We start from the raw sequence: 24,621 nt of genomic DNA, 5'->3' as shown, positions 1-24,621 counted from the left end.
TCCCAAATCTGTGGGTCAAAGGTCAAACACAACAACAGCCTGAATCTGCTGCGAATGAATGAGGAACTGATAATAATAAATACTTCAGCGGAAGTTTAGAACGGGAAGGAAAAGGATCATATTCACACTTTAATTATGTGTGTGTGTGTGTGTCAGGTGGCTTCTGTGAGTTCTCCCAGCTGTTCCCTGGTCTGTGTGAGGGGAGGTCCTCTCTGGTTCCCTCCTGTATGTCTCAGCCCTGCCTGCCCATCGCCAACATCGGGCCGACCTGCATCCTGCCTCACCTGTACCTGGGCTGCCAGAGAGACGTCCTGAACAAGGTGCAGTCTTACTGTCTCAGATCAAAGCTGAACATTACGAGAAACAAACTTCAATAATCTTTTTTAATTATTAACGAATAACGAATTAACAAATTAACGAAATCTTTAAATCTCCGAGAACAAACTTGAATATTGTGATTATTAAATGCTAAACGTGCGTCTGGGAGTCTCCACTCACTCGTTGTTACGTGTGCAGGATCTGATGCAGCAGAACGACATCGTGTACGTCCTGAACGCCAGCAACACCTGCCCCAAACCGGACTTCATCCCGGAGTCGCACTTCCTCAGAGTTCCCGTCAACGACTCGTTCTGCGAGAAGATCCTGCCCTGGCTCGACCGCTCCGTGGACTTCATCGGTAACTATGACAAATAATATCATAATATAAATACATCCTGAGTCTGAACGTCACGTTGTGTTTCAGAGAAGGCCAAAGCGTCCGACGCCCGCGTCCTCGTCCACTGTCTGGCCGGGATCTCACGCTCAGCCACCATCGCCATCGCCTACATCATGAAGAGGATGGACATGCCGCTGGACGAGGCGTACAGGTGTGTGTGTGTGTGTGTGTGTGTGTGTGTGTGTGTGTGTGTGTGTGTGTGTAATAATCTCATTATTAAAAGTTACTTTTAAAAGTATTTAGTAGAAGAAAAAACTAAAAGTAAGTTAAATATAAAAAAAATATTTTTATATTAAAAGTGTGTGTGTGTGTGTGTGTGTGTGTGTGTGTGTGTGTGTGTGTGTGTGTCTCAGGTTTGTGAAGGAGAAGCGTTCGACCATCTCTCCGAACTTTAACTTCCTGGGTCAGCTGCTGGACTTCGAGAGGAAGATAAAAAGTCCTGAAGCTAAAACAAAGTGCGGCGGTGAAGTCCTCGTTCCGCACGACGACGTGCAGCCCGCCGTGCGTCCGGAGGCCGCCGCGCCCCTCGCCCCGCTGGAGCCGCTCACTCTGCCGTGCGTGTTGGCCGACGCCCCCGAGGAGCGCCTGCTGGCTCAGGCGCTGAGCGGCCTGCAGCTCGTCGATGCTCCTGAAGACAGCGCCCGGCTGAAGCGCTCCTTCTCCCTGGACATAAAGTCGTACGGCGAGCCAGGCGGGAGCGCTCCTCACCGTGTGTTCGTGCCTCACGGAGCACCGGGCGACGCCGCCGAGTTTTTCAAACCGTCCGGCTTCAAGGAGGCGAGCGGTAAGCCGTGCCAGTTCTCGCCGGTGGAGGAAGTGTCGGAGCAGTCGACGCCGGAGCAGAGCCCCGACAAGGAGGAGGCGGGTGCTTCGCAGCGAGCCCCCCCGCCGGCCTCCTGCAAACCTTCACCTGCGGCGCCGAACTGCTCGTTGCACCGGAGCGGCAGCATGGAGGAGAACGCCACCAGCTTCCTGTTCGGCCTCTCCCGCAGCCAGCAGCACCTCGCCAAACCGGGCTCCGGTGGCGCCCTGAAGGGCTGGCACTCGGACATCCTGCTGGGCCCCGTCACCGTCTCCACCTCGTCGCTCGCCGGCGGCTGGTACCTCTCCTCAGACTCCACGCGCTTGTACTCCACCTCGGCTATCCTGAGCGGCGGCAGCTTCGCCTACAGCTGCAGCCACGGGCTGGAGGCGGTGCGGCGCCGCAGCCGGCAGAGGACGGGCGACCGCGGGGATTCGAGGAGGAGCTGGCACGAAGAGAGCAGCTTCGAGAAGCAGCTGAAGAGACGCAGCTGTCAGATGGAGTTCGGAGACGCGAGGACGGACGGGCGGTCGAGGGAGGAGATGGGGAAGAGTCCGGCGAGCTTCTCCGGCAGCATGGAGGTCATCGAGGTCTCCTGAGGCTTTGATGGCGTCAACGTCTTGCAGAGAGACGGGCAACGCACATCGGGCGCTCACACCGCCGAGCCGAGTCCGCCGGCAACACACATTTACTGTTTGGTTATAAAATGTGAGACGTGAACAGTGTCAGTTCTGAAGTCTTTAACACAAAGCAGCAGAAACTTTGAATCGTTGCAGATAAAGTTCAGACTTCAGACACAACAAATAACTTGATGTGAAATTAACACAATACATATGAATAATAATGAATCTAGTGAGAGACGTGTTTATATCTAAAGACGCTGACCTTTTCTTCTCATATTCAATAATAATAATAATAAACTTTGTTCGTATAGAACCTTTCATACTAGAGATGCACAAATTTAAAATAAGTAAAAAATAAACGGACAGAAAAGTTAAATGTAATATAAATTCTTTATTATATTTCAGGAAGAAACTGAATAAATATAATGTGAGAAGGAAAACTACGAGCACAATCAAGTATTTGTTATAAATATAAAGAAGATTTAATAAACTCACTTTTATTGATAAAAGTGAGTTTTCATGTGAAGTTTATCCTGTTCGACATTTGATCAAAGTCTGTCCAACTTTACACGATCAGAACAAATGTTTTAATTCCTGAATGTTTGAGGAACAAATGTGTTGAAATTCATGCTTTTCGGTTGCCGAGCGTCGCCGAGCGTCCGGTGTGTGTTGCAGTAAGAACTCTTGAGTTTGAGACAAAAAGGATGACGTACATTTGTCCCACACTGACTCCGAGTCTTTGAACGCCTCGTCCTGTTTGTGGAGGAGCTGCTCGTCTTCATGGTTTTTGTTGTCGGGACTGAAGTGTTGATGTTGAACTTGATCCTCGTTGTGTTTTGGGATAATGTTGCACTGTGGTGTGCAGAATGATGATTAAAATGTATAAAATTATGATTCTCAGTTTGTTTTTTAAACTCAATATTATTTTATACATGTTCTCATCGCCTCACTGGGAACGCCTCAGGATCCCCCAGTCGGAGCTGGAGGATGTGGCCCGGAGAAGGGAAGATTGGGGTTCCTTACTGGAGCTGCTGCCCCCGCGACCTACCCCGGATAAGCAGTAGACCGATGGATGGTGGATATATAATATATATATATATATATATATATATATATATATTTATATATATATATAATATATATATATATATATATATATATATAGATATTTATATATATAATATAATATATATATATATATAGATATATATATATATATATATATATATATATATATATATATATATATATAATATATATATATATATTATAATATATTATTATTATTATAATATATATATAATTATTGATAATAGTATATTATATATTAATATATTATATATATATAGATATTATTAATATCTATATATTATATTATTAATTAGTAATATATGATATTATTGATTATCTAATCTATCTATTATCTTATCTATATTATATTATACTAATATATATCTATTTATTATAATATAAATTATCTTAATATATATTATATATATTAATAATCTGATATATCAATAATATAATATAATATATATTTATAATATAATATCTATATATATTATAATATAATATATGTATATTAAGAAATATACTATATTATTAATAAATATATATTAATATATGTAAAGTGAATATATATTAAAATGCTACATTTGAGACTTGGATATTCTATTTTTGAATAGAATAAAATGTAAATATACATTTATAAATGTGTTTATTTGCAAAATATTTCCTTATTCAGTAAGAAGTGATTTCTTCCTGAACTTTTAACTTTTAACTGAACTTTTAAGGACATAAAAACTTGGATGTTCTGCAACTTTTTGATGTTAAACACAGACAAAACTGAAGTTATTATACTTGGCCCTAAACGCCTCCGAAACGCATTTTCTAATGACATAGAAGCTCTGGATGGCATTAACTTGGCCTCCAGCACCACTGTAAGGAATCTTGGCGTCATCTTTGATCAAGATCTGTCGTTTAACTCCCACATAAAACAAATCTCAAGGACTGCCTTCTTTCATCTACGTAACATTGCAAAAATAACATCCTGTCTCAAAATGATGCAGAAAAACTAGTCCATGCATTTGTTACTTCAAGACTGGATTACTGCAACTCATTGTTATCAGGTTGTCCCAAAAAGTCGCTTAAGACTCTTCAGTTGATCCAAAATGCAGCGGCACGTGTATTGACAAGAACAAGGAAACGGGATCATATCACTCCTGTATTAGCTGCACTGCACTGGCTCCCGGTAAAATACAGAATAGAATTCAAAATCCTTCTCCTGACTTACAAATCAATTAATGGTCAGGCTCCAGCATATCTTAAAGATCTCATAGTACCTTATAAACCAACTAGAGCATTACGCTCCCAGACTGCAGGGTTACTTGTGGTTCCTAGAGTCTCTAAGAGTACAATGGGAGCCAGAGCCTTCAGCTATCAAGCTCCTCTCCAGTGGAACCAGCTTCCAGTTTGTGTTTGGGAGGTAGACACCCTCTCCACATTTAAGAGTAGGCTAAAGACTTTTCTTTTTGATAAAGCTTATAGTTAGGGCTGGCTCAGGTTTGCCCTGGATCAGCCCCTAGTTATGCTGCTATAGGCTTAGACTGCCGGGGGACACCTCCCTGCTCTCTTCCTTCTCTCCCTCTCTCTTCTTCCTCCCTCTCTTCTTCTCCTTCTCTATCTGTATGCATTTATGTAAATGTATGTTACTAACTCACCATCCGGGGTATCATCCCCAGAGTGTCTGTCTCTCATGTGGCAGGTTGCCACTGATACAGTTTACGTCAGGATCATGAATCGTGGCTGCGCCTGCTGCCCTGGTCCTGCTGGACACCGGGAAGCCTTATTGACATTTTCCTGGATTCATCCAAACTTTCTATTTCTTTTTTTTCCAACGCAACATAATTTCTGTCAAATGTTGTATTTGTACTATGTTGTTTATCCTGTACACACGACATCTATTGCACGTCTGTCCGTCCTGGGAGAGGGATCCCTCCTCAGTCTCTCCCTGAGGTTTCTTCCATTTTTTCCCCTTTAATTTTGGGGTTTCTTTTAGGAAGTTTTTCCTTGTGCGATGTGAGGGTCTAAGGACAGAGGATGTCGTAACCTGTACAGTCTGTAAAGCACACTGAGACAAATGTATAATTTGTGATATTGGGCTATACAAATAAATTTGATTTGATGATTATAAAGTAATTAAAAAGGTGTAATGATCCTTTGAAGTCTGTAAATATTTGGCCCCACAGCTCTCTGCTGGACAAACGTGTATAATACATTATATTAAATATAAATAATTTACACATTTTTTAAAATAATTATATTTATAATATTTTAGGAAGACAAAAACTAAAGGAGCACAATCAAGTAATTGGTATTAACTAGTTAAATATCAAAGATATGCAAAAACATTTAAACTGTTGGCTCCTCAAAATAAAATGAGACATTTTTTTAAAGTTTCAGTATAGAGCATCTTTATTTTTCCCACAGTCTGTTTAATGGGCTCCATGAAGCCGAATTGACAAAAGAAATATGAAAAGGCTGATCATACAAAGAACATAAAGTACAAAACCGATCCCGGGTGAGATATTACTTTGGGGAAATGAAGTTAAAGCCTTCGATCACTTAAGATTAGTCCATTTTACAGCACATTCAAATGTTGAGCAGAGCAGACACCATGAACCGCCGGTCACTTCGGATGTGTAGCAGTCTGACAAAGCTTTGAATAGTAAAAGGAATTTAGCAGAAATTCCCCCAAAAGTCTGTTTAAGTGTAATTGGATTTCTTTCCTCACTCAGTTTAAAACCTGGCAGTAGGTATCCGGCCACAGCGACTGAGGGGAAATAAGTAAAACAACAAGCCCCATCGGATATTTCAATATACAAAAAGAAACTAAATAAGGAATCAAAATCAGGAAACACTTTACGTGGTGGACAAAAGGTCTACGCGACGCTAATGGCTGTTCAATGAAAAGCCACGTGGCGAGCCATTGTTCAACTAATCAGATTACACAAAGCATTTGAGTTAACAAACGACATTTAATGAATAAATGTCCAATCAAGCAAGGTAAAGAGTCTTGAACTTTAAAATGTTAGATGCTCGAGCTACTACAACAGAACCACAAAACTAAGATCAGCAAAAACACGTGGACATTTTTCTTGAGGCGCCATCTTTGAAATACAGCCAGCCAAACATCTTCAATCAGGGAGACTTTTACTCGTATTGGTCGCGATAGGAGGCAGAGCGGTCACTGTAGCCACCCGGACCCCTGTTGTCTCTGTAGCCGGAGTATCCTCCGCCGCCGCCGCTTCGGTCCTGGCCGCCGCCAGACCGTCCTTCGCCGCCGTAGCTTCTCTCACCGTAGCTTCTCTCACCGTAGCTGCGGTCTCCGCCATATCCGTCGCCTCTCCCGCGCCCGCCGAATCCGCCACCTCGTTGTCCTCTTGGGCCTGACCCAAAACCGCCCCGGCTTCGTCCGCCCTTTCCCGCTTCATCTACACGGATTGGCCGGCCATCAAGACTTGTGCCGTTCATGGCATCCATAGCATCTTTAGCATCTTCGGCATTGTCATATTTCACAAAGCCGAACCCGCGGGAGTTCCCCGTCTCTTTGTCTCGGATCACGTCGACCTTCTCGATGGAGCCATATTTGCTGAAGGCTGCAGTCAGAGATTCCTCGTCGGTGTCGAAGCTCAGTCCTCCGATAAACAATTTACCTTCGTCCGACATGTTTAGAGAAGCTGTTGAGTGGCAGGAGACCAGAGTCTGACTCGCGGGGCTGCAGGTGAAGCAGGTGAAGCAGGTGAAGCACGTGGTTGCACCAGAGGCGAGTTAGAAGTGAGGGTAACCCATCCTCTTAAATAGAGCCGGACAGTTAATCATTCAGGCGTAGATTATAATATACTTATATTCACAAAATCAATATTGTATGATTTGTTAAAAAACTTCCACAGATTGCTGTGAAAAATAAAATGTATTTATATTATTTTGTGGCAGTTTTAGGACATCAGAAGTTAATGAGGCACAAAGGTTAAGTTGCTGTCAGCATCTGATCAGAACGACTCTTTACATTTATAAATAAAGGCTGAGGAAATAAAATAATAAATGTAGAGCAGTAAGAAAACAACGACGATAACACAATATCATTAGACTAAACAAACATCTAAAATAACAACACTGTAATTAGACAACACAAAATATTACAAAAAAAAACCTGAAATTGGATGAATTAATATATAGATTATAGTGATAGATTATTATTAGTATATAGTATATTAATTCAATTGTTGTGGGTTTTTTTATGTAAACAAACGGGCATTTAAAGGGTTACAATTCTGAAAATAAATATTTGATAGATATGATCCGGATTAAAGTTGGTTCAAAGAATAAACTCAGTGGAAATGCAAAATAATATTAATATATAATATTTTATCAGCATCTTTTTTCATAAATGTAGTTTAGTAAAAAGTAAAACAAATCCCTCAGAGAGGTAATAAAGTATAAAGTAGCTGAAATTATAATTAAAAGTGTACTTAAGTGCAGTATTTGAGTAAAAGTACTTAGTTACGTCTCCCTGGGAGTAAACTGTTCATGTGCAGCACCGACCAGCAGGGGGCGTCCTCACTGTTTACACAGGCGCAGGGTTAATGTTCCCTCAGTGTTGCCTGGAAGGTTGTTTGTTATTCAGATAAGATAAAAAAATTATTTTAAATCAGAAATCTACAAATCTTCAAACCACTTAAAGCGTCAGATTAAAAAATATTGTTGCTTATACTTTCTTTTTCTTGCTAATGTTTTATTCAGTTATCTTCCAGCTTTATTATTTTAAATGTGCTTTTGATTAAAGGATTTTTTTATTTCCATTTCCTTGTTTTATTTTTGATTGACAGAAAAAGGACAAGAGATTTAAAAGACTCATTATGAAATAAAATGGTGGAAATTATAAGTAGTGTACTATAACTCTTAGTAGTATTTATATTTTCTGCCACTTTGACATTTTATACACCAAACCATTAATCCAGAAAATAATCTTCAGATTAATCCATAATGAAAATAATTGTAAGGAAACGGTTCTCCACCTTTTTAGGAAATATAAACATGTTTTTCTACAAATCCCCAAACAATTTTCTATTTACAAGCAGTCGTACAAGAACTACGTGTGACATTTATTAATTATAATTCTGGTACCTTTGTACTGAAGGCAGCTGGACTGCCTGCCAGTCCGCCCTCAGGGCCGAGCCGCCTTCTGTCTCTGCAGGTTCACGCTGCAGCTGCTGGTTTTTAATTCAAAGTCAAGTGTAGTTTTAAACGACACACATCTCCGCAGAGAGGAGCCGAGAACTCAAACTTCTCCGGCCGAACAGCAGCTCAGTTTTGTGGATATAAAGTGCTGAGAGGAGCTGTAAAGAAGCAGCCCAGCCCCGGAGATATAAACGGTTGTTTGTGCCATGTTTTTCTAACGGATTATTTGATGCAGGTAAGCTCGTTTTAATGATTCTCTTAAAACACTTCACATTCCTCCGGGAGCTCCGCCCGGAGACACACATTTCTATCGGTTAACCGTCGCTCATTTGAAAGAGGGATGTTCTCTAAAACTGGGCAGTAATACTTTTAATATCAGTTTATTATCAGCCAGCTCATTGTTATACCCTTTTAACTGAACATGTAAACGCAAGCCGAGGCAACTTGATCTGCTCTGTGGCCCTTCGGTCTTGTAAACGGAGATCACTCGCACCAGACCTCATTGGAAAAATCTAGATTCAATGATACCGCAGATTTTAACACTTAAATACACACTGTAATACATGATTAAACGAATTTTCATGATAACATCTTAATTTCGGCAAGAATCCAACACACATACATGGTGGTATATTAATTTTAATTAAACTTTTATCACCACTTCTGTTATATCTTGGGTCTTCTTACAGAAAATTAGTGTTGCGTAGTGGTCGGCGACGACGGGGAGTGTGTAGTTTTATAAGCAATTTATTCAAATTAAAGGGCCTAATAGTGGATTACATATATGCCGAAATCCACAGCAGCTCCTAAAACAGATCATCACAACCTATTTCAGATGAAAATCACCGTTGTTTCTTAATTATACTCAAGTTTACCTTAAATTGACAGACGTGTTAATGGAGTTTGTAGTGTGTGTGTGTGTGTGTGTGTGTGTGTGTGTGTGTGTGTGTGTGTGTGTGTGTGTGAGAGAGAGAGAGAGAGAGAGAGAGAATTGAAGGTGAAGGGCAGCTCCACGCTCTGGATAGTGACCCGCAGTTTGTCAGTGAAATAAAAATGCATGAGTTTAACCAGAGTAAATGAGAAAACGCTGTCGTGTGTGTGTGTGTGAGGCAGCCCGGGCAACAGGCGGTCTGCCCCGGCTGTGTGTCCGGGTCTGCCCGGTGTGTCGGAGCTCTTTTGTTTGGCTTGGCCTGAATGGAGCCCGGTTGCCAGGGATGACAGAGATAGCACGGGTCCGCATTGTTCCCGCCGGGGTTACCGGAAGGTCTCCACGGGACTGTTTTATCTCCTTTTGTCCTCTTTAAAACAAACAGTTCCTGTTATCTTTGACTTTAGCTGGAAGGTTTTAGCTAGCAGCACCTGGATTAAGCGGGAAAACAACAATATTGTCGTATTGTTTGATTTAATATTGTATTCCCATTAAAGCTTATAAACAATAATGAATATTTAGTGTGATAAATAAGCGAAATATGTTCCAGAGTGGTTGTTAATAAGCTCATTAGTGTCCAGGTAATAAGTGTCTCAGGTGAGAAAAAACTGTTAATCTTCAGGTAAACATCTTTGTAGTCGTGTTGTCTTTGTTTTGTGTCTCTTTGTAGTCGTGTTGTGTCTCTTTGTAGTCGTGTTGTCTCTTTGTTTTGTGTCTCTTTGTAGTCGTGTTGTGTCTCTTTGTAGTCGTTTTGTGTCTCTTTGTAGTCGTTTGTCTCTTTGTAGTTGTGTTGTGTCTCTTTGTAGTCGTTTTGAGTCTCTTTGTAGTCGTGTTGTGTCTCTTTGTAGTCGTTTTGTGTCTCTATAGTCGTGTTGTGTCTTTGTAGTTGTGTCTCTTTGTAGTTGTGTTGTGTCCCTTTGTAGTTTTGTGTCTCTTTGTAGTCGTGTTGTGTCTCTTTGTAGTTGTGTTGTGTCTCTTTGTAGTTTTGTGTCTCTTTGTAGTCGTGTTGTGTCTCTTTGTAGTCGTGTTGTGTCTCTTTGTAGTCGTGTTGTGTCTCTTTGTAGTTGTTTTGTGTCTCTTTGTAGTCGTGTCTCTTTGTAGTTGTGTGTGTCTCTTTGTAGTCGTTTGAGTCTCTTTGTAGTCGTGTTGTGTCTCTTTGTAGTCGTTTTGTGTCTCTTTATAGTCGTGTTGTGTCTTTGTAGTTGTGTCTCTTTGTAGTTGTGTTGTGTCCCTTTGTAGTTTTGTGTCTCTTTGTAATTGTGTCTCTTTGTTGTTGTTTTGTGTCTCTTCTTCGACGACAATAAAGAAAAGGTGAGTTTTAATCTCTATTTTAAAATGAATTTCACCTGAATATAATATCAAAACTACAAGGATAATGCTCCTCTAGTATCGGTCAGTCGTTTTACTCCCTGAATTCTGTCCACGTTAGCGCCCCCTTAGCTCTCCGTTAGCGTCCCCTTAGCTCTCCGTTAGCGCCCCCTTAGCTCTCCGTTAGCGCCCCCTTAGCTCTCCGTTAGCGTCCCCTTAGCTCTCCGTTAGCGTCCCCTTAGCTCTCCGTTAGCGTCCCCTTAGCTCTCTCTCCGTTAGCGCCCCCTTAGCTCTCCGTTAGCGTCCCCTTAGCTCTCCGTTAGCGTCCCCCTTAGCTCTCCGTTAGCGCCCCCTTAGCTCTCCGTTAGCGTCCCCTTAGCTCTCCGTTAGCGCCCCCTTAGCTCTCCGTTAGCGTCCCCTTAGCTCTCCGTTAGCGTCCCCTTAGCTCTCCGTTAGCCTGCTGTCAGCTGTTTTCTCTGGAGGTCAGAGGTCGTCGGGCTCTTAGAAAGCTACATGCTGATGCTGAACTCTTGAAGGACCTTTGAGCTCAGCGTTGTGTAATCTGAACAGTGTTTTCTGCTGCTTTGTCCCAGTTTTAGTTTCAGATAGTGAAGGATTAAAGTCTGTTTTCTGTTGGGACTCTGTTGTGTCTTCGTGGGAAACGTCCCTCCATCTGTCCCCCTCCAGAGGGAATATTATTGGATGTTTTTACTTTAACAGCCATCGATGGAGGACTCATTAGTTATTTAGTTTATTTACAGATGGATGTAAACAAATGTGAGATAATGAAGAAGAAAAAATGTTTTACAAATGTTGAAAATACACAAAATCAGTAATAACAGGAAAGTTTTTGTTTGAATTGTTGATCTGTTTTCATCTGTTTTCAAAAATGTTTCATTTTCAAAGACAACTAATAATTGTAGTGCCATGCGTTTTTTCCATTGAAACAAACTAAATAAATAATAGAAATAAAGTAAAATAATAATGAATTAATTAAATGCATAATGATAAATGTAAGAATAAAACATGATAATAATACTATTATATAAAACACTAACCCTACCTACACAATGTTCTTACCGACGTATCAAAGACACATTCATGAGTATTTTGTTATGTTTTTATTATAAACGTAGATGAAACTGAGTTTCCCTCTTGATGATGTCACTGACGGTTGCCGTGGCGTCTCTCGGGAGACATCGGCCTGTTTGTGTGTTGTCATCGGTTACCGTGGCGATGTAACCGTACCTGGCGGCCAGGTGTGTCTGTGATGCTGGAGGATTATTATGGAGTTTGTGTGTGAAGTCGTTGACAGTTTATTAAATGAAGACTTGATGCTTATCTGAATGTTCTTACTGTGACGATGAGTTCGATATCTCTTTACATTAATTATCGTTTCACAGTTTAATTACAGGCAAATATTAAATGAACATTACTTTAAGTAAATTAGTGAAAAGTGATTCACAGGATTATAGTCGAGCCAGATTTATATTTCTACTTTCAACCGTTTTGTTTCCTGATGAATTCAGTTTAACATCACTTCCTTATTTATTCAACTTTAAAGTAAACACGAGGCGGTCAGGAGTTCCCCTCGTTATTTAATCCTGCAGGTCGACACACTTCCTGCTTCTTGCCTGCACACCTGTACATCTGTGTACCTACACCTGTACTACACCTGTACACTTGTACGGTATCTGTGCACCTGTACCTGCACCTGTACTACACCTGTACACTTGTACTGTATCTGTGCACCTGTGCCTGCACCTGTACTACACCTGTGCACTTGTACGGTATCTGTGCACCTGTACCTGCACCTGTACTACACCTGTGCACTTGTACGGTATCTGTGCACCTGTACCTGCACCTGTACTACACCTGTGCACTTGTACGGTATCTGTGCACCTGTACCTGCACCTGTACTACACCTGTGCACTTGTACGGTATCTGTGCACCTGTACCTGCACCTGTACTACACCTGTGCACTTGTACGGTATCTGTGCACCTGTACCTACACCTGTACTACACCTGTGCACTTGTACGGTATCTGTGCACCTGTACCTACACCTGTACTACACCTGTGCACTTGTACTGTATCTGTGCACCTGTACTGTACCTGTACTACACCTGTACACTTGTACTGTATCTGTGCACCTGTGCCTGCACCTGTACTACACCTGTGCACTTGTACTGTATCTGTGCACTTGTACCTACACCTGTACTACACCTGTACACTTGTACGGTATCTGTGCACCTGTACTGTACCTGTACTACACCTGTGCACTTGTACTGTATCTGTGCACCTGTACTGTACCTGTACTACACCTGTGCACTTGTACTGTATCTGTGCACCTGTACTGTACCTGTACTACACCTGTACACTTGTACTGTATCTGTGCACCTGTGCCTGCACCTGTACTACACCTGTGCACTTGTACTGTATCTGTGCACTTGTACCTACACCTGTACTACACCTGTGCACTTGTACTGTATCTGTGCACCTGTACTGTACCTGTACTACACCTGTACACTTGTACTGTATCTGTGCACCTGTACTGTACCTGTACTACACCTGTACACTTGTACTGTATCTGTACTTTACCTGCTGACAGATAAAATCTGAAGGTTGTTTTAAGGTTTAACTTCGAACAGAGGATTTCACCTGAGGTTGATTTGAAATACTTTATTTAATCAGGAAGTGTCCCTGTGATCAGGATCTCATTTGCAACATAATAATAACAACAATAAAATGTTGCATGAATGTTTATTGTCTCATAAACACTGATAAAGATTCATTGTGACACTTTATGTTTATGATAATAAGTCGGATGTTTTTCTGTGAACCAACAAACGTTTTATTCTTCACAAAGTAAATTTATGCAGATTTACACTTTTACCTTCAAAATAAAACGTTCGTGATTCATCTTTTATTATTGTCAGAATATGTTCCTCGAATGCCAGACATCAGTTATGATCCTTCTCATAAGATTTAGATTCATTTAAAATTTTATTTATTTCAGTTTTGAAAATCATTTTCTCTTTTTTTGGATTTGCTTATTTTTTGTACTTTTCCAAAAACAATCGTATCTCTTAAATCTGTGAATATACTTTTATAATTCTCAAACTAAACATCTAAAAATGTTTTTGTATTTTGGGAAGTAATGTCTCAATTAAAGTAAACAAATACAAATATTTCAGTAAACGTGTCGCAGAGCTGCTCAGAGGAGTTTCTTCTGTCAGCTGATCCCTAAGCCCCGCCTCCACCTGTCCGTCACAAGTTGTCATTAATTAGCGGCTTAGACTCGTCGACAAGCTGCTGCAGTAAATCTGCAGGTCGTAATCTGTCACATGAGCCTCATCGCTGCAGCCTGAAGCTCACCTGTGGACGTCTCGTACAGGTAGTGCGACTCTTTATCATCTGTTCCCTGTTTACCTGTTTATTTATTCAGCAGTTCACAAACAAGAAGTTTACAGGCGCCGGGAAAAGACACAAAGTAAAGCTGCACATTATATCGTTTTCTTATCGTCTTAAACACTTAATAAATATTACTCTGTTACGTTTCAAAGTGCAGTGTTCTACTTTAAAATCTTTATTTTATTCTGTTTTTTTATTGGTGCCTTTTGGATTCAGTTATTATCATTCTTGTGATATTCAGCAGCGTTGTTGCATATTGTGCAAAATAATAATAACATGAAATCTGTCTCAATTCTACAAACAAATGTTTAAACATGTAAAAAGTGGATAAAATGTTCAGAAAAATACATTTTACACTGAAACATTCTTGTATTTGAATGTTTTTATTAGTATATTTATTACTAATACTGCAATATATTTAACACTGATTTACAGGCTTATTATAAGTTTGGCTTCTTTTGTTGTTTTTATTTATATATATATATATATATATATATCTCTCTCTCTCGCCCTCTCATCAGCGCGAGCGAGCTATCTATATATATATATATATATATATATATATATATATATATATATATATATATATATATATATATATAGCTATAGATATATATATATATATATATATATATAGCTATAGATATATATATATATATATATATATATTATAGATATTAAATTATATAGATGATTTAATATATAATCAGATTAAACGTGCAAAGATAAAATTTATGTTTATTCTAAATTATTTAGCATTTCTTAAACCTGAAGTTTAAAAAGACATAAAATCTGTGAATTATATTATTATTATTATTATTATTATTATTATTATTATAACACATTTATTATCATCGCTGTTTAATTTATGAAGACGGACATAAATCAGAAAAAATAAATAAACAGAAGCGGTGAGGTTGTGTGACCGCAGGTCTCCGCTGTGAGAAAGTGGGTCAGGATGTTTCTGCAGAACCCCCCCCCCCCCTGAGGCTGCAGCAGGTTATCTGCAGGTGCCTTTATTGTGGAACAGATGCAGCACATGTTATCTCTGCAGAAGAGGCGGAGAGCTGCCTGGGAACCGGACGGTGATCGTCTGACGAGCTTTTATTTGCTGAACAATAACTGAGTGTAAGACGTCTCCTCCGATCTGACTCTTTGTTTTAGTCTTTGTAGGATAGATATGTAGGATAGATATATAGATATAGATATATAGATAGATAGATATCATTTATTAGTGTGTGATACCAATGCAACTAACTCATGAAGCTCAACATCCTTTATTACTTATCAGCTCAGAATTCATCTCATTTCTGTTTCATATTGAAAACATCTGGATTTATTCAACCGTTTTACAAGATTACATTGAACACATCATCATAACGTTATAATTGACCTGTGGCTCAGGAGGTTGATTGTTCGATCCCCGGACCCTGCAGTCAGCGTGTCTTTGGTCAAGATACTGAAGCGTGAGTGAGTGACGAGCTGGTGTGCACCTTGTATGGTCCTCTCTGTATGATTGTGGGTGAATGCTGGCGTGTTGTAAAGCGCTTTATAAAAGCATCCATTGACCTTCAAACTAATTTTTACTGATAGAGCTTGAACGCACCGTAATACAAGTCGATAGTACCTCTGATACGGACAGTTTACAGCTAACTGCTAACGTTAGCTAGCGCTCCTGCAGATTTCAACGCACACTTTTAATAAATAATCCGCACTGATGTGGATATAAGGACTCGGTGGGTAAAAGCAAATGATAGAAGCTAGAAAACGACACTTATTGTATTTAACAATATAAAATATCTAAGGTGTGTGTGTGTGTGCATAAAGCTGTCGGTGTGTGTTTCAGGATGAGCTCTCCGGCTGCAGACTGGAGTTATTTTTAGTTTCAGTGTTGACGTGAATCTGTTGAAACTCGTTTGGCTTCGGGCCGGATTTAATCTGACACATGAATCTGTGTCGGTCAATGAACTTCACTGCTCGCTGTATAATCCGCCACCAACTCGAATCTCGTCACTTTTAGAACAAGATTTGATTTGGAAATTATACTTTTAGTTTCAGCCTTTAAAGAACTTAAAGTTACTTTAAACTTTACTTAAAAGCCTTAAAGTTAAAGCTCTGATTAACATGTTGCATCAGTTTATGTGCCGGACTGTTGCACTTCTTTCAAATAGTTTTCGTTTCTATAAAAAAATAAATAAAGATTTCTTGCTGGAGATAAATATTTTAAATAAACAGATAAAGTTTTGAATGATGAATCTATATCACCTGTAGTCCTTAAATAATATTCCTCTGGTGAAGTAAAGCGGCTGTGATGAAGACATCAGCAGTTTGAGGATTATTATGGATTATTATTAGCCGCCTTTAACACGCAGTCCCGTTTTTATACGACGCCGTCTCCGTGTCATTGTACGTAAAAAATCAAAATGACGGACGTGGGTAATCAGAAAAAACTAGAAGAAGAAAAATTTAATTTATTCTCAGATTATAAAATCATGAATTTGTGGGTGTCTGTAGTTCTCGGTGGACAGTTTGTCTGTAGTTCTCGGTGGACAGTTTGTCTGTAGTTCTCGGTGGTCAGTTTGTCTCTGTAGTTCTCGGTGGGCAGTTTGTCTGTAGTTCTCGGTGGACAGTTTGTCTGTAGTTCTCGGTGGACAGTTTGTCTGTAGTTCTCGGTGGACAGTTTGTCTGTAGTTCTCGGTGGACAGTTTGTCTGTAGTTCTCGGTGGACAGTTTGTCTGTAGTTCTCGGTGGACAGTTTGTCTGTAGTTCTCGGTGGACAGTTTGTCTGTAGTTCTCGGTGGACAGTTTGTCTGTAGTTCTCGGTGGGCAGTTTGTCTGTAGTTCTCGGTGGGCAGTTTGTCTGCAGTTCTCGGTGGACAGTTTGTCTGTAGTTCTCGGTGGACAGTTTGTCTGTAGTTCTCGGTGGACAGTTTGTCTGTAGTTCTCGGTGGGCAGTTTGTCTGTAGTTCTCGGTGGGCAGTTTGTCTGTAGTTCTCGGTGGGCAGTTTGTCTGCAGTTCTCGGTGGACAGTTTGTCTGCAGTTCTCGGTGGACAGTTTGTCTGTAGTTCTCGGTGGACAGTTTGTGTCTGTAGTTCTCGGTGGGCAGTTTGTCTGTAGTTCTCGGTGGGCAGTTTGGCAGTTTGTGTCTGTAGTTCTCGGTGGACAGTTTGTCTGTAGTTCTCGGTGGACAGTTTGTCTCTGTAGTTCTCGGTGAACATGTGCTGCAGGATTAAAGTCGATGTCCAGAGTTGATGCGTATGGATTAGCACGCAGCCAGAGGTGATGAAGTTCTGCTTGGATCTCTATTGATCAGACTCGACACAGCTGAAATGGATCTCCTCGCAGTTAGCCTAGCTTAGCACAAACACTGGGAGCGGGGGGAAACTGTTAGCATGGCTCCTGCAGAATAAAACGAGTGCATTTCTGTGTTTTACATGTTGCTGACTGCGGGGAAACGTCCTCTGTATGTAGGTTACTCTGAAGATAAATCAGCTCTGTGGCCTGGATCCCGTCGGGGGGGGGGTCGAGATAATGAATCCAGCTTCTCTCATTAATACTGAGCTCACATTCAATCATTAAACAGAGCAATCGTTTACTAACACATTATAACAGCGCTGTTTCTGTTCGTGTTGACTAAAGCTCTTATTCTGAAATGATGTAAGGCTGAAGGAGTCATTAATATAAAAACATCTCATTAATAATTAGTTATTAAATCAGACTTTTCTGCTAAAAACATCAGAAGAGCAACTCAAGCATTTAGAGAATATTTACATTGTTTTAGATAACATGAGAAAATAATATTAAAGTCATTTTAATTAATAAATATAGTAACAAATTAAAGTCTGAATTATTTTGGAATTGGATTCAGAATAGAGACGTTTAGTCCAAAATCTATTTAATATTTTACAGTTAATCTGAAATTAAAATCAGTTATTTTGAGATTAGACAGCAGTAATAAATAATTTAGAGAATATTTATATTGTTTTTGGAGAATTCTTTTAGAATTGCGGGAGAAAATAAAGATAATATTAAAACCCGAATTCTGATTTTATTGAGATTAAATTTATAAAACTAAGAATATAGTTTATTTTGAAATTTAAAAAGAATATTTTTGGGGATTTAAATTATAATAATCGTGGCGTTTTATTTCAGGGAATAAATGCAGAAGAAGGAATGAAAGCACACGGGCTCCTCCGGCGTGGATTTACTGTCGAGGAGGAAGTGAGATTATGTTTCTGTAAATCTTCTCGATAATCCTCTTTACGCTCCTGTGAGACACAAACACTCGCTGAAGATCAACAACATACAAAATATCATTTATGTTTGTCATCCAGCAGTTTCAGCCAATCAGGAGAGCGCGTTATAGTTGGGCATTTATTTCAAAATAAGAGCGCGTTGACTTTGAAGAGAAGTTCGTCCAAGAGTTGCCTAATAAAAGTAATTATAATAATATATAAATGTTTTATTTATAGAACACTTATCGAAACATATTAATAATAAAACTTTATTTATATAATACTTAAAACAAAGTGCTTCTTAGAAAGTAAATAAAATAATGATAAAATGTATTTAAAATAAAAACCAGTCGAAGTAAACAGAACGTCAGGATATGTTTTCTGATCATGTTGAACAGGAAGTGAGATATTGTTTTTAAAACACAAAGATATTATTATAAATATTATATATTATCAAATACTTGGTGACTTTAGTTTGACTTTATTTAAATGAAAGTTCTGGATTTATCTTGAGTGTTATATTGTTTCACTTTATCCACCGGCTGCGTTTACACTTTAAACTTCTTGTGAAGACTTCTGCTTCCTTTCAGCGACAGAAAAGATTCAAAACGTTATGCTTTAAGGACATTTATGCTTCTTTAATACATTTTGAAAGTTTCTTCTTTCAGTAAATGAATCCAGCTGTGTGCTTTTCATTCTGTATTTGTGATGTCGGTCCTCAGCGGGTTAAAGGTACAGCGCGTGTTTGTCTGCAGCGATTACAGCTCAGTGTTTGTCAAGCCGTCAGAGGTTAAACGGGTTCCTGTTTGAACAGCAGTTACACTTTAACAGCTTCATGATGGACGAAACTTTCCAGCTGTTTGTTCTGCTTTTCAGAATTAAAGGAACATTAACTAACGGGTAACAAACACACGTTAATAGTGACAAACAGAACTCCTTCCTGTCACTTTGGACGTTACACATGTTCCTGTTTGAATCACATTCAGCAGCTGCTCTTCTTCTCTCTGTATGAGCCGCTGCACTGACTCACTGTCACCTCTAGAGGAACTCGTGGTACTACAGCCTGGACGCAGCAGCTAGCTGTTAGCATGCTAACTTCAGGAGATATCTCACACACACACACACACACACACACAGATCTCCTTCATGATTTTAATAAAGTCTTGTTCTGTAGTTTTCTAACTTGCTGCCCAAAGTATTTAATTTAATTTTATTAATGTCTAACTAAAGTGTGTGTGTGTGTGTGTGTGTGTTTGCTCTGCGTCATGTAACTCTTATCTGGTTGGATATTACGCTGCAGCAGAGTAAACATGTGAACGTCTTCCAGCAGCAGATCTCAGATCTGTGGAAACACGTCTCAGATCTCAGATGCGTGAACTCCTGCGTTACCGTGGAAACGCCTCACTGTGTGCGTGTGCGTGTCTCTCATTGAAAGAATTAAGCAGAAAATAAATCTTTATATAGTAGTACTATATTATTTATTTATTTATATATATGAACCATCACTACTGTGTGGTAGTGATGGTTCTCTGGTTCTGTGTGGGAGCACAAACATGTTCTACATGTTTGTGCTCCCACACAGAACCATCACTACTGATGGTTCTCCCACACAGAACCATCACTACTGATGGTTCTGTGTGGGAGCACAAACATGTTCTACATGTTTGTGCTCCCACACAGAACCATCACTACTGATGGTTCTGTGTGGGAGCACAAACATGTTCTACATGTTCTAACACTTTAAATACCAACACACGTGTAAAACAGTGAAGGATCCCTGTGAACATCTCTGACCTCTGGGTGTGATTGGACGACAAAGCTTTGTTAAGTTTCTGTTCACACTGACACACACACACACACACACACTCTCTCATTCACATGTCTCTGTTAGTCATAATTACATTAATTTGCAAAGAAACTTTATAAACATTGAGATTTATTTTTGCTTCCAAAGCTGATCAAATAAGTGATGTTCGCTCTGTTAAGTGTGTGTGTGTGTGTGTCTGTGGGGGGATGGGTCAATTCCCCCTGAGCACAGCCTGCCAGGTTACACAGCAGCAGGTATGAGGGCTGTTGTCATGGAGACAGTCCAGAGTGGAGTCCCAGCTGAATAAAACATGCAGCCCTGGGAAAAGTAATCAGTGACACACACACACACACACACACACACACACACACACACAGTGACATTTCCCTGCTGCAGGGTGAATGATTTGAAGACATTTTTTGTTTTGAGAATAATTTCCCTGCAGAAAAGTGTTTAAAGGTTTTAAAATGTTTCATCTGCTTCTGTCGTTAAAGATCTTTGGACATTTTATAACAAACATTAAGAGAAGAATCTTGATCTTGATTCAACCAGTTTTAATTCCATTAAAAAATGTTTTATGTTTTTTTTACGAATCCTTCTTTCTCAAATGTTAAAACAAGAACTTTGTGATTAAATAGTTTAAAATGTGCAGTTTTTGTGTGAATGTTGTTTTTGGGGCATTTTATGTCTTTATTTGGCAGCTGATGGAAACTAAAGTATTTATAATAAAGTGTTCAGCAGGAAATCAGATCTATGTTAAGCTTTATTAATATCTGTAGAGATCATGTGTTACTTTCTCTCTGAAGATGTTAGAAGAATAATAATAATAAATAATAAAGACTAATAATGACATTTGTGTGTTTAGTTTCCAGCTGACTGTCCACTGAAGCAGGATGAACGGATATGAAACTCCAGCTCTCGCCTCGGGCATCTTCGGCTCCTACAGCTCACAGATCAAGTCAGTGTTTATTAGCATGTTAGCTTAGCATCTTCGGCTCCTACAGATCAAGTCAGTGTTTATTAGCATGTTAGCTTAGCATCTTCGGCTCCTACAGATCACAGATCAAGTCAGTGTTTATTAGCATGTTAGCTTAGCATCTTCGGCTCCTACAGATCACATATCAAGTCAGTGTTTATTAGCATGTTAGCTTAGCATCTTCGGCTCCTACAGATCACAGATCAAGTCTGTGTTTATTAGCATGTTAGCTTAGCATCTTCGGCTCCTACAGATAAAGTCAGTGTTTATTAGCATGTTAGCTTAGCATCTTTGGCTCCTACAGATCAAGTCAGTGTTTATTAGCATGTTAGCTTAGCATCTTCGGCTCCTACAGCTCACAGATCAAGTCAGTGTTTATTAGCATGTTAGCTTAGCATCTTCGGCTCCTACAGATCACAGATCAAGTCAGTGTTTATTAGCATGTTAGCTTAGCATCTTCGGCTCCTACAGATCACAGATCAAGTCCGTGTTTATTAGCATGTTAGCTTAGCATCTTCGGCTCCTACAGATAAAGTCAGTGTTTATTAGCAGGTCTGTCTATATGTCTACATGTTGATATTTCTGTAGTTCTTTTTGGAAAATCTTGTGTCCATTAAAATCTACCTCACGTGATGATTACGGACTTTCCAAATGAAGGTTTAGCTTTTAAATGTGCGTTTTAAGAGCTTGTTGTTCACAGGGAGACATGTTTAAAGTGTAAACAACAGATTTTAGAGTCTTGAAGCTCCAGAAGATAAATATTGTTACTGCTCCGTTTCTTTCTGAGAGCCTTGAATGAATATTTAATGAAGTGCAACTGAAGATCTTTAAAGTGCTCTGCAGCTTCACTCTGAAACTAAAATAAAAGCATTAAAGTTTTACATGATGCTGTTTTTAATGTTTAAAATCAACATGCAGACGAAGTGTCTGTAGTTTCAGACGCAGAGCAGCTGGATCCTCGTTGATCCACTAATTTAATCGGCCGTGATAATTTAAGTTAATGTTGCTGCAGCCGGCAGATAATGAGTTCAGTAAACCGGAGAGGAAGCGCTGATCCAGAGACACCATAATAACTATATATATATATATATATATATATATATATATATATATATATATATATGTTTCATCACTGCTCACTAGAATGGACTGATGGCTTCAGTCTCTACGTGTGGAAGTTGGATGGAGCTGTGAAGCTCTCGTGTTAATGATTGATGCTCTCATCAGTCAGAATAAATAAAGTGACGACAGGAAGCAGCTCGTGTGTCACAAGTTCACGCTCACGGTCCTTGAACACATCATGTGTAGAAGAAATGTCCAAATAATATATAGATACTAACTATATGTATATAATATAAAGTATAAATACTAACTATATGTATATAATATAAAGTATAAATACTAACTATATGTATATAATATAAAGTATAAATACTAACTATATGTATATAATATAAATACTAACTATATGTATATAATATAAAGTATAAATACTAACTATATGTATATAATATAAAGTATAAATACTAACTATATGTATATAATATAAATATAAATACTAACTATATGTATATAATATAAATATAAATACTAACTATAATATAAAGTATAAATACTAACTATATGTATATAATATAAATATAAATACTAACTATATGTATATAATATAAATACTAACTATGTATATAATATAAAGTATAAATACTAACTATATAATATAAATATAAATACTAACTATATGTATATAATATAATATATAAATACTAACTATATGTATATAATATAATATATAAATACTAACTATATGTATATGTGTCTCTCAGCGGCCATGTCTGCTATATATAATATATAAATACTAACTTTATGTATACGTGTCTCCTGTATATAATATATATAATTATCCATCCATCCATCGTCTACCGCTTATCCGGGATCGGGTCGCGGGGGCAGCAGCTCCAGTAGGAACCCCAATCTTCCCTTCTCCAAGGCACATCCTCCAGCTCCGACTGGGGGATCCTGAGGCGTTCCTAGTGAGGAGATATAATCTCTCCACCGAGTCCTGGGTCTTCTCCGGGGTCTCCTCCCAGCTGGACGTGCCTGGAACACCTCCCTAGGGAGGCGCCCAGGTGGCATCCTTACTAGATGCCCGAACCACCTCAACTGGCTCCTTTCAATGTAAAGGAGCAGCGGCTCTACTCCGTGTCTCTCACGGATGGCTGAGCTTCTCACCCAATCTCTAAGGGAGACGCCAGCCACCCGTCTGAGAAAACCCATTTCGGCCGCTTGTACCCGTGATCTCGTTCTTTCGGTCATGACCCAGCCTTCATGACCATAGGTGAGGGTAGGAACGAAGATCGACCGGTATATTGAGAGCTTTGCCTTCTGGCTCAGCTCTCTTTTCGTCGGAACGGGGCGGTAAAGTGACTGTAATACTGCTCCCGCTGCTCCGATTCTCCGGCAATCTCTCGCTCCATCGTCCCCTCACTCGCGAACAAGACCCCGAGGTACTTGAACTCCTTCACTTGGGGTAATGGCTCAATCCACCGGTTTCCTGCTGAGAGCCATGGCCTCAGATTTTGAGGTGCTGATCCTCATCCCAACCGCTTCACACTCGGCTGCGAACCGAACCAGTGACTGTTGAAGGTCACAGACCGATGACCAGATCATCTGCAAAGAGCAGCGATGAGATCCTCAGGTCACCGAACTGCAACCCCACTCCTCCACGACTACGCCTCGATATCCTGTCCATGAAAATCACAAACAGGATTGGTGATAAAGCGCAGCCCTGTCGGAGGCCAACATTCACTGGGAACGAGTCCGACTTACTGCCGAGTATCCGGACACTACTCTTGCTTTGGGCGTACAGGGATTGGATGGCCCTCAGAAGTGACCCCCTCACCCCATACTCCCGCAGCACCTCCCACAGTATCACCCGGGGGACCCGGTCATACGCCTTCTCCAGATCCACAAAACACATGTAGACCAGATGGGCGTACTCTCAGGCCCCCTCCAGGATCCTTGCGAGAGTGAAGAGTTTGTCCGTTGTTCCACGACCAGGACGGAATCCGCATTGTTCCTCTTCAATCAGAGGTTCGACTACCGGCCGAACCCTCCTTTCCAGTACCTTGGAGTAGACTTTACCAGGGAGGCTGAGAAGTGTGATACCCCTGTAGTTGGCACACACTCTCTGGTCCCCCTTTTTAAATAGGGGAACCACCACCCCGGTCTGCCAACCCCTAGGCACTGTCCCAGACTTCCACGCAATGTTGACGAGGCTTGTCAACCAAGACAGCCCCTCAACACCCAAAGCCTTCAGCATTTCTGGACGGATCTCATCAACCCCTGAGGCTTTGCCACTGTGGAGTTGTTTGACTACCTCAGTGACTTCCATCAGGGAAATTGACGATGATCCCCATCAGCTTCCAGCTCTGCCTCTACCATAGAGGGCGTGTTAGTCGGATTCAGGAGTTCCTCAAAGTGCTCCTTCCACCGGCCGATAACCTTCCCTGTCAAAGTCAGCAGGGTCCCACCCTTGCTGTACACAGCTTGGATGGTTCCTCGCTTCCCCCTCCGG

The 24,621-nt window shown here is 40.1% G+C and overlaps 3 protein-coding genes across 9 annotated transcripts in view; 2 read left to right on the top strand and 1 right to left on the bottom strand.

The window, feature by feature from the left end:
* dusp16 (dual specificity phosphatase 16) overlaps positions 1 to 3,034 on the top strand; it is an 8,148-nt gene extending 5,114 nt beyond the window's left edge. The window contains exons 3-6 of the mRNA XM_029427200.1: positions 157 to 320; positions 517 to 676; positions 743 to 866; positions 1,069 to 3,034. Of these exons, the coding sequence (XP_029283060.1) occupies positions 157 to 320; positions 517 to 676; positions 743 to 866; positions 1,069 to 2,116 (1,496 nt within the window). The 3' untranslated portion in view covers positions 2,117 to 3,034. The remainder of the gene's footprint in view (positions 1 to 156; positions 321 to 516; positions 677 to 742; positions 867 to 1,068) is intronic.
* A 2,551-nt stretch (positions 3,035 to 5,585) lies between these two features.
* Positions 5,586 to 6,983, bottom strand: LOC115005395 (cold-inducible RNA-binding protein B-like). Its single transcript, XM_029427198.1, has one exon. The coding sequence runs from the start codon at positions 6,866 to 6,868 to the stop codon at positions 6,353 to 6,355; it is 516 nt and encodes a 171-aa protein (XP_029283058.1). The 5' UTR covers positions 6,869 to 6,983; the 3' UTR covers positions 5,586 to 6,352.
* Positions 6,984 to 8,430: 1,447 nt separating this feature from the next.
* The window catches only part of LOC115005393 (epidermal growth factor receptor kinase substrate 8-like), a 31,158-nt gene continuing 14,967 nt past the window's right edge, over positions 8,431 to 24,621 (top strand). For all 7 annotated transcript variants that reach the window (XM_029427197.1, XM_029427196.1, XM_029427195.1 and 4 more), the window contains exons 1-2: positions 8,431 to 8,615; positions 20,937 to 21,029. In XM_029427197.1, coding sequence (XP_029283057.1) covers positions 20,965 to 21,029 — 65 coding nt within the window. In that variant the 5' untranslated portion in view covers positions 8,431 to 8,615; positions 20,937 to 20,964. The remainder of the gene's footprint in view (positions 8,616 to 20,936; positions 21,030 to 24,621) is intronic.

This window comes from Cottoperca gobio, unplaced genomic scaffold, assembly GCF_900634415.1.
Source record: "Cottoperca gobio unplaced genomic scaffold, fCotGob3.1 fCotGob3_298arrow_ctg1, whole genome shotgun sequence".
In the NCBI taxonomy this organism is placed as follows: domain Eukaryota; kingdom Metazoa; phylum Chordata; class Actinopteri; order Perciformes; family Bovichtidae; genus Cottoperca; species Cottoperca gobio.
The sequence above is the reverse complement of the archived record's forward strand: the minus strand, read 5'-3'. Positions and strand labels throughout refer to the sequence as shown.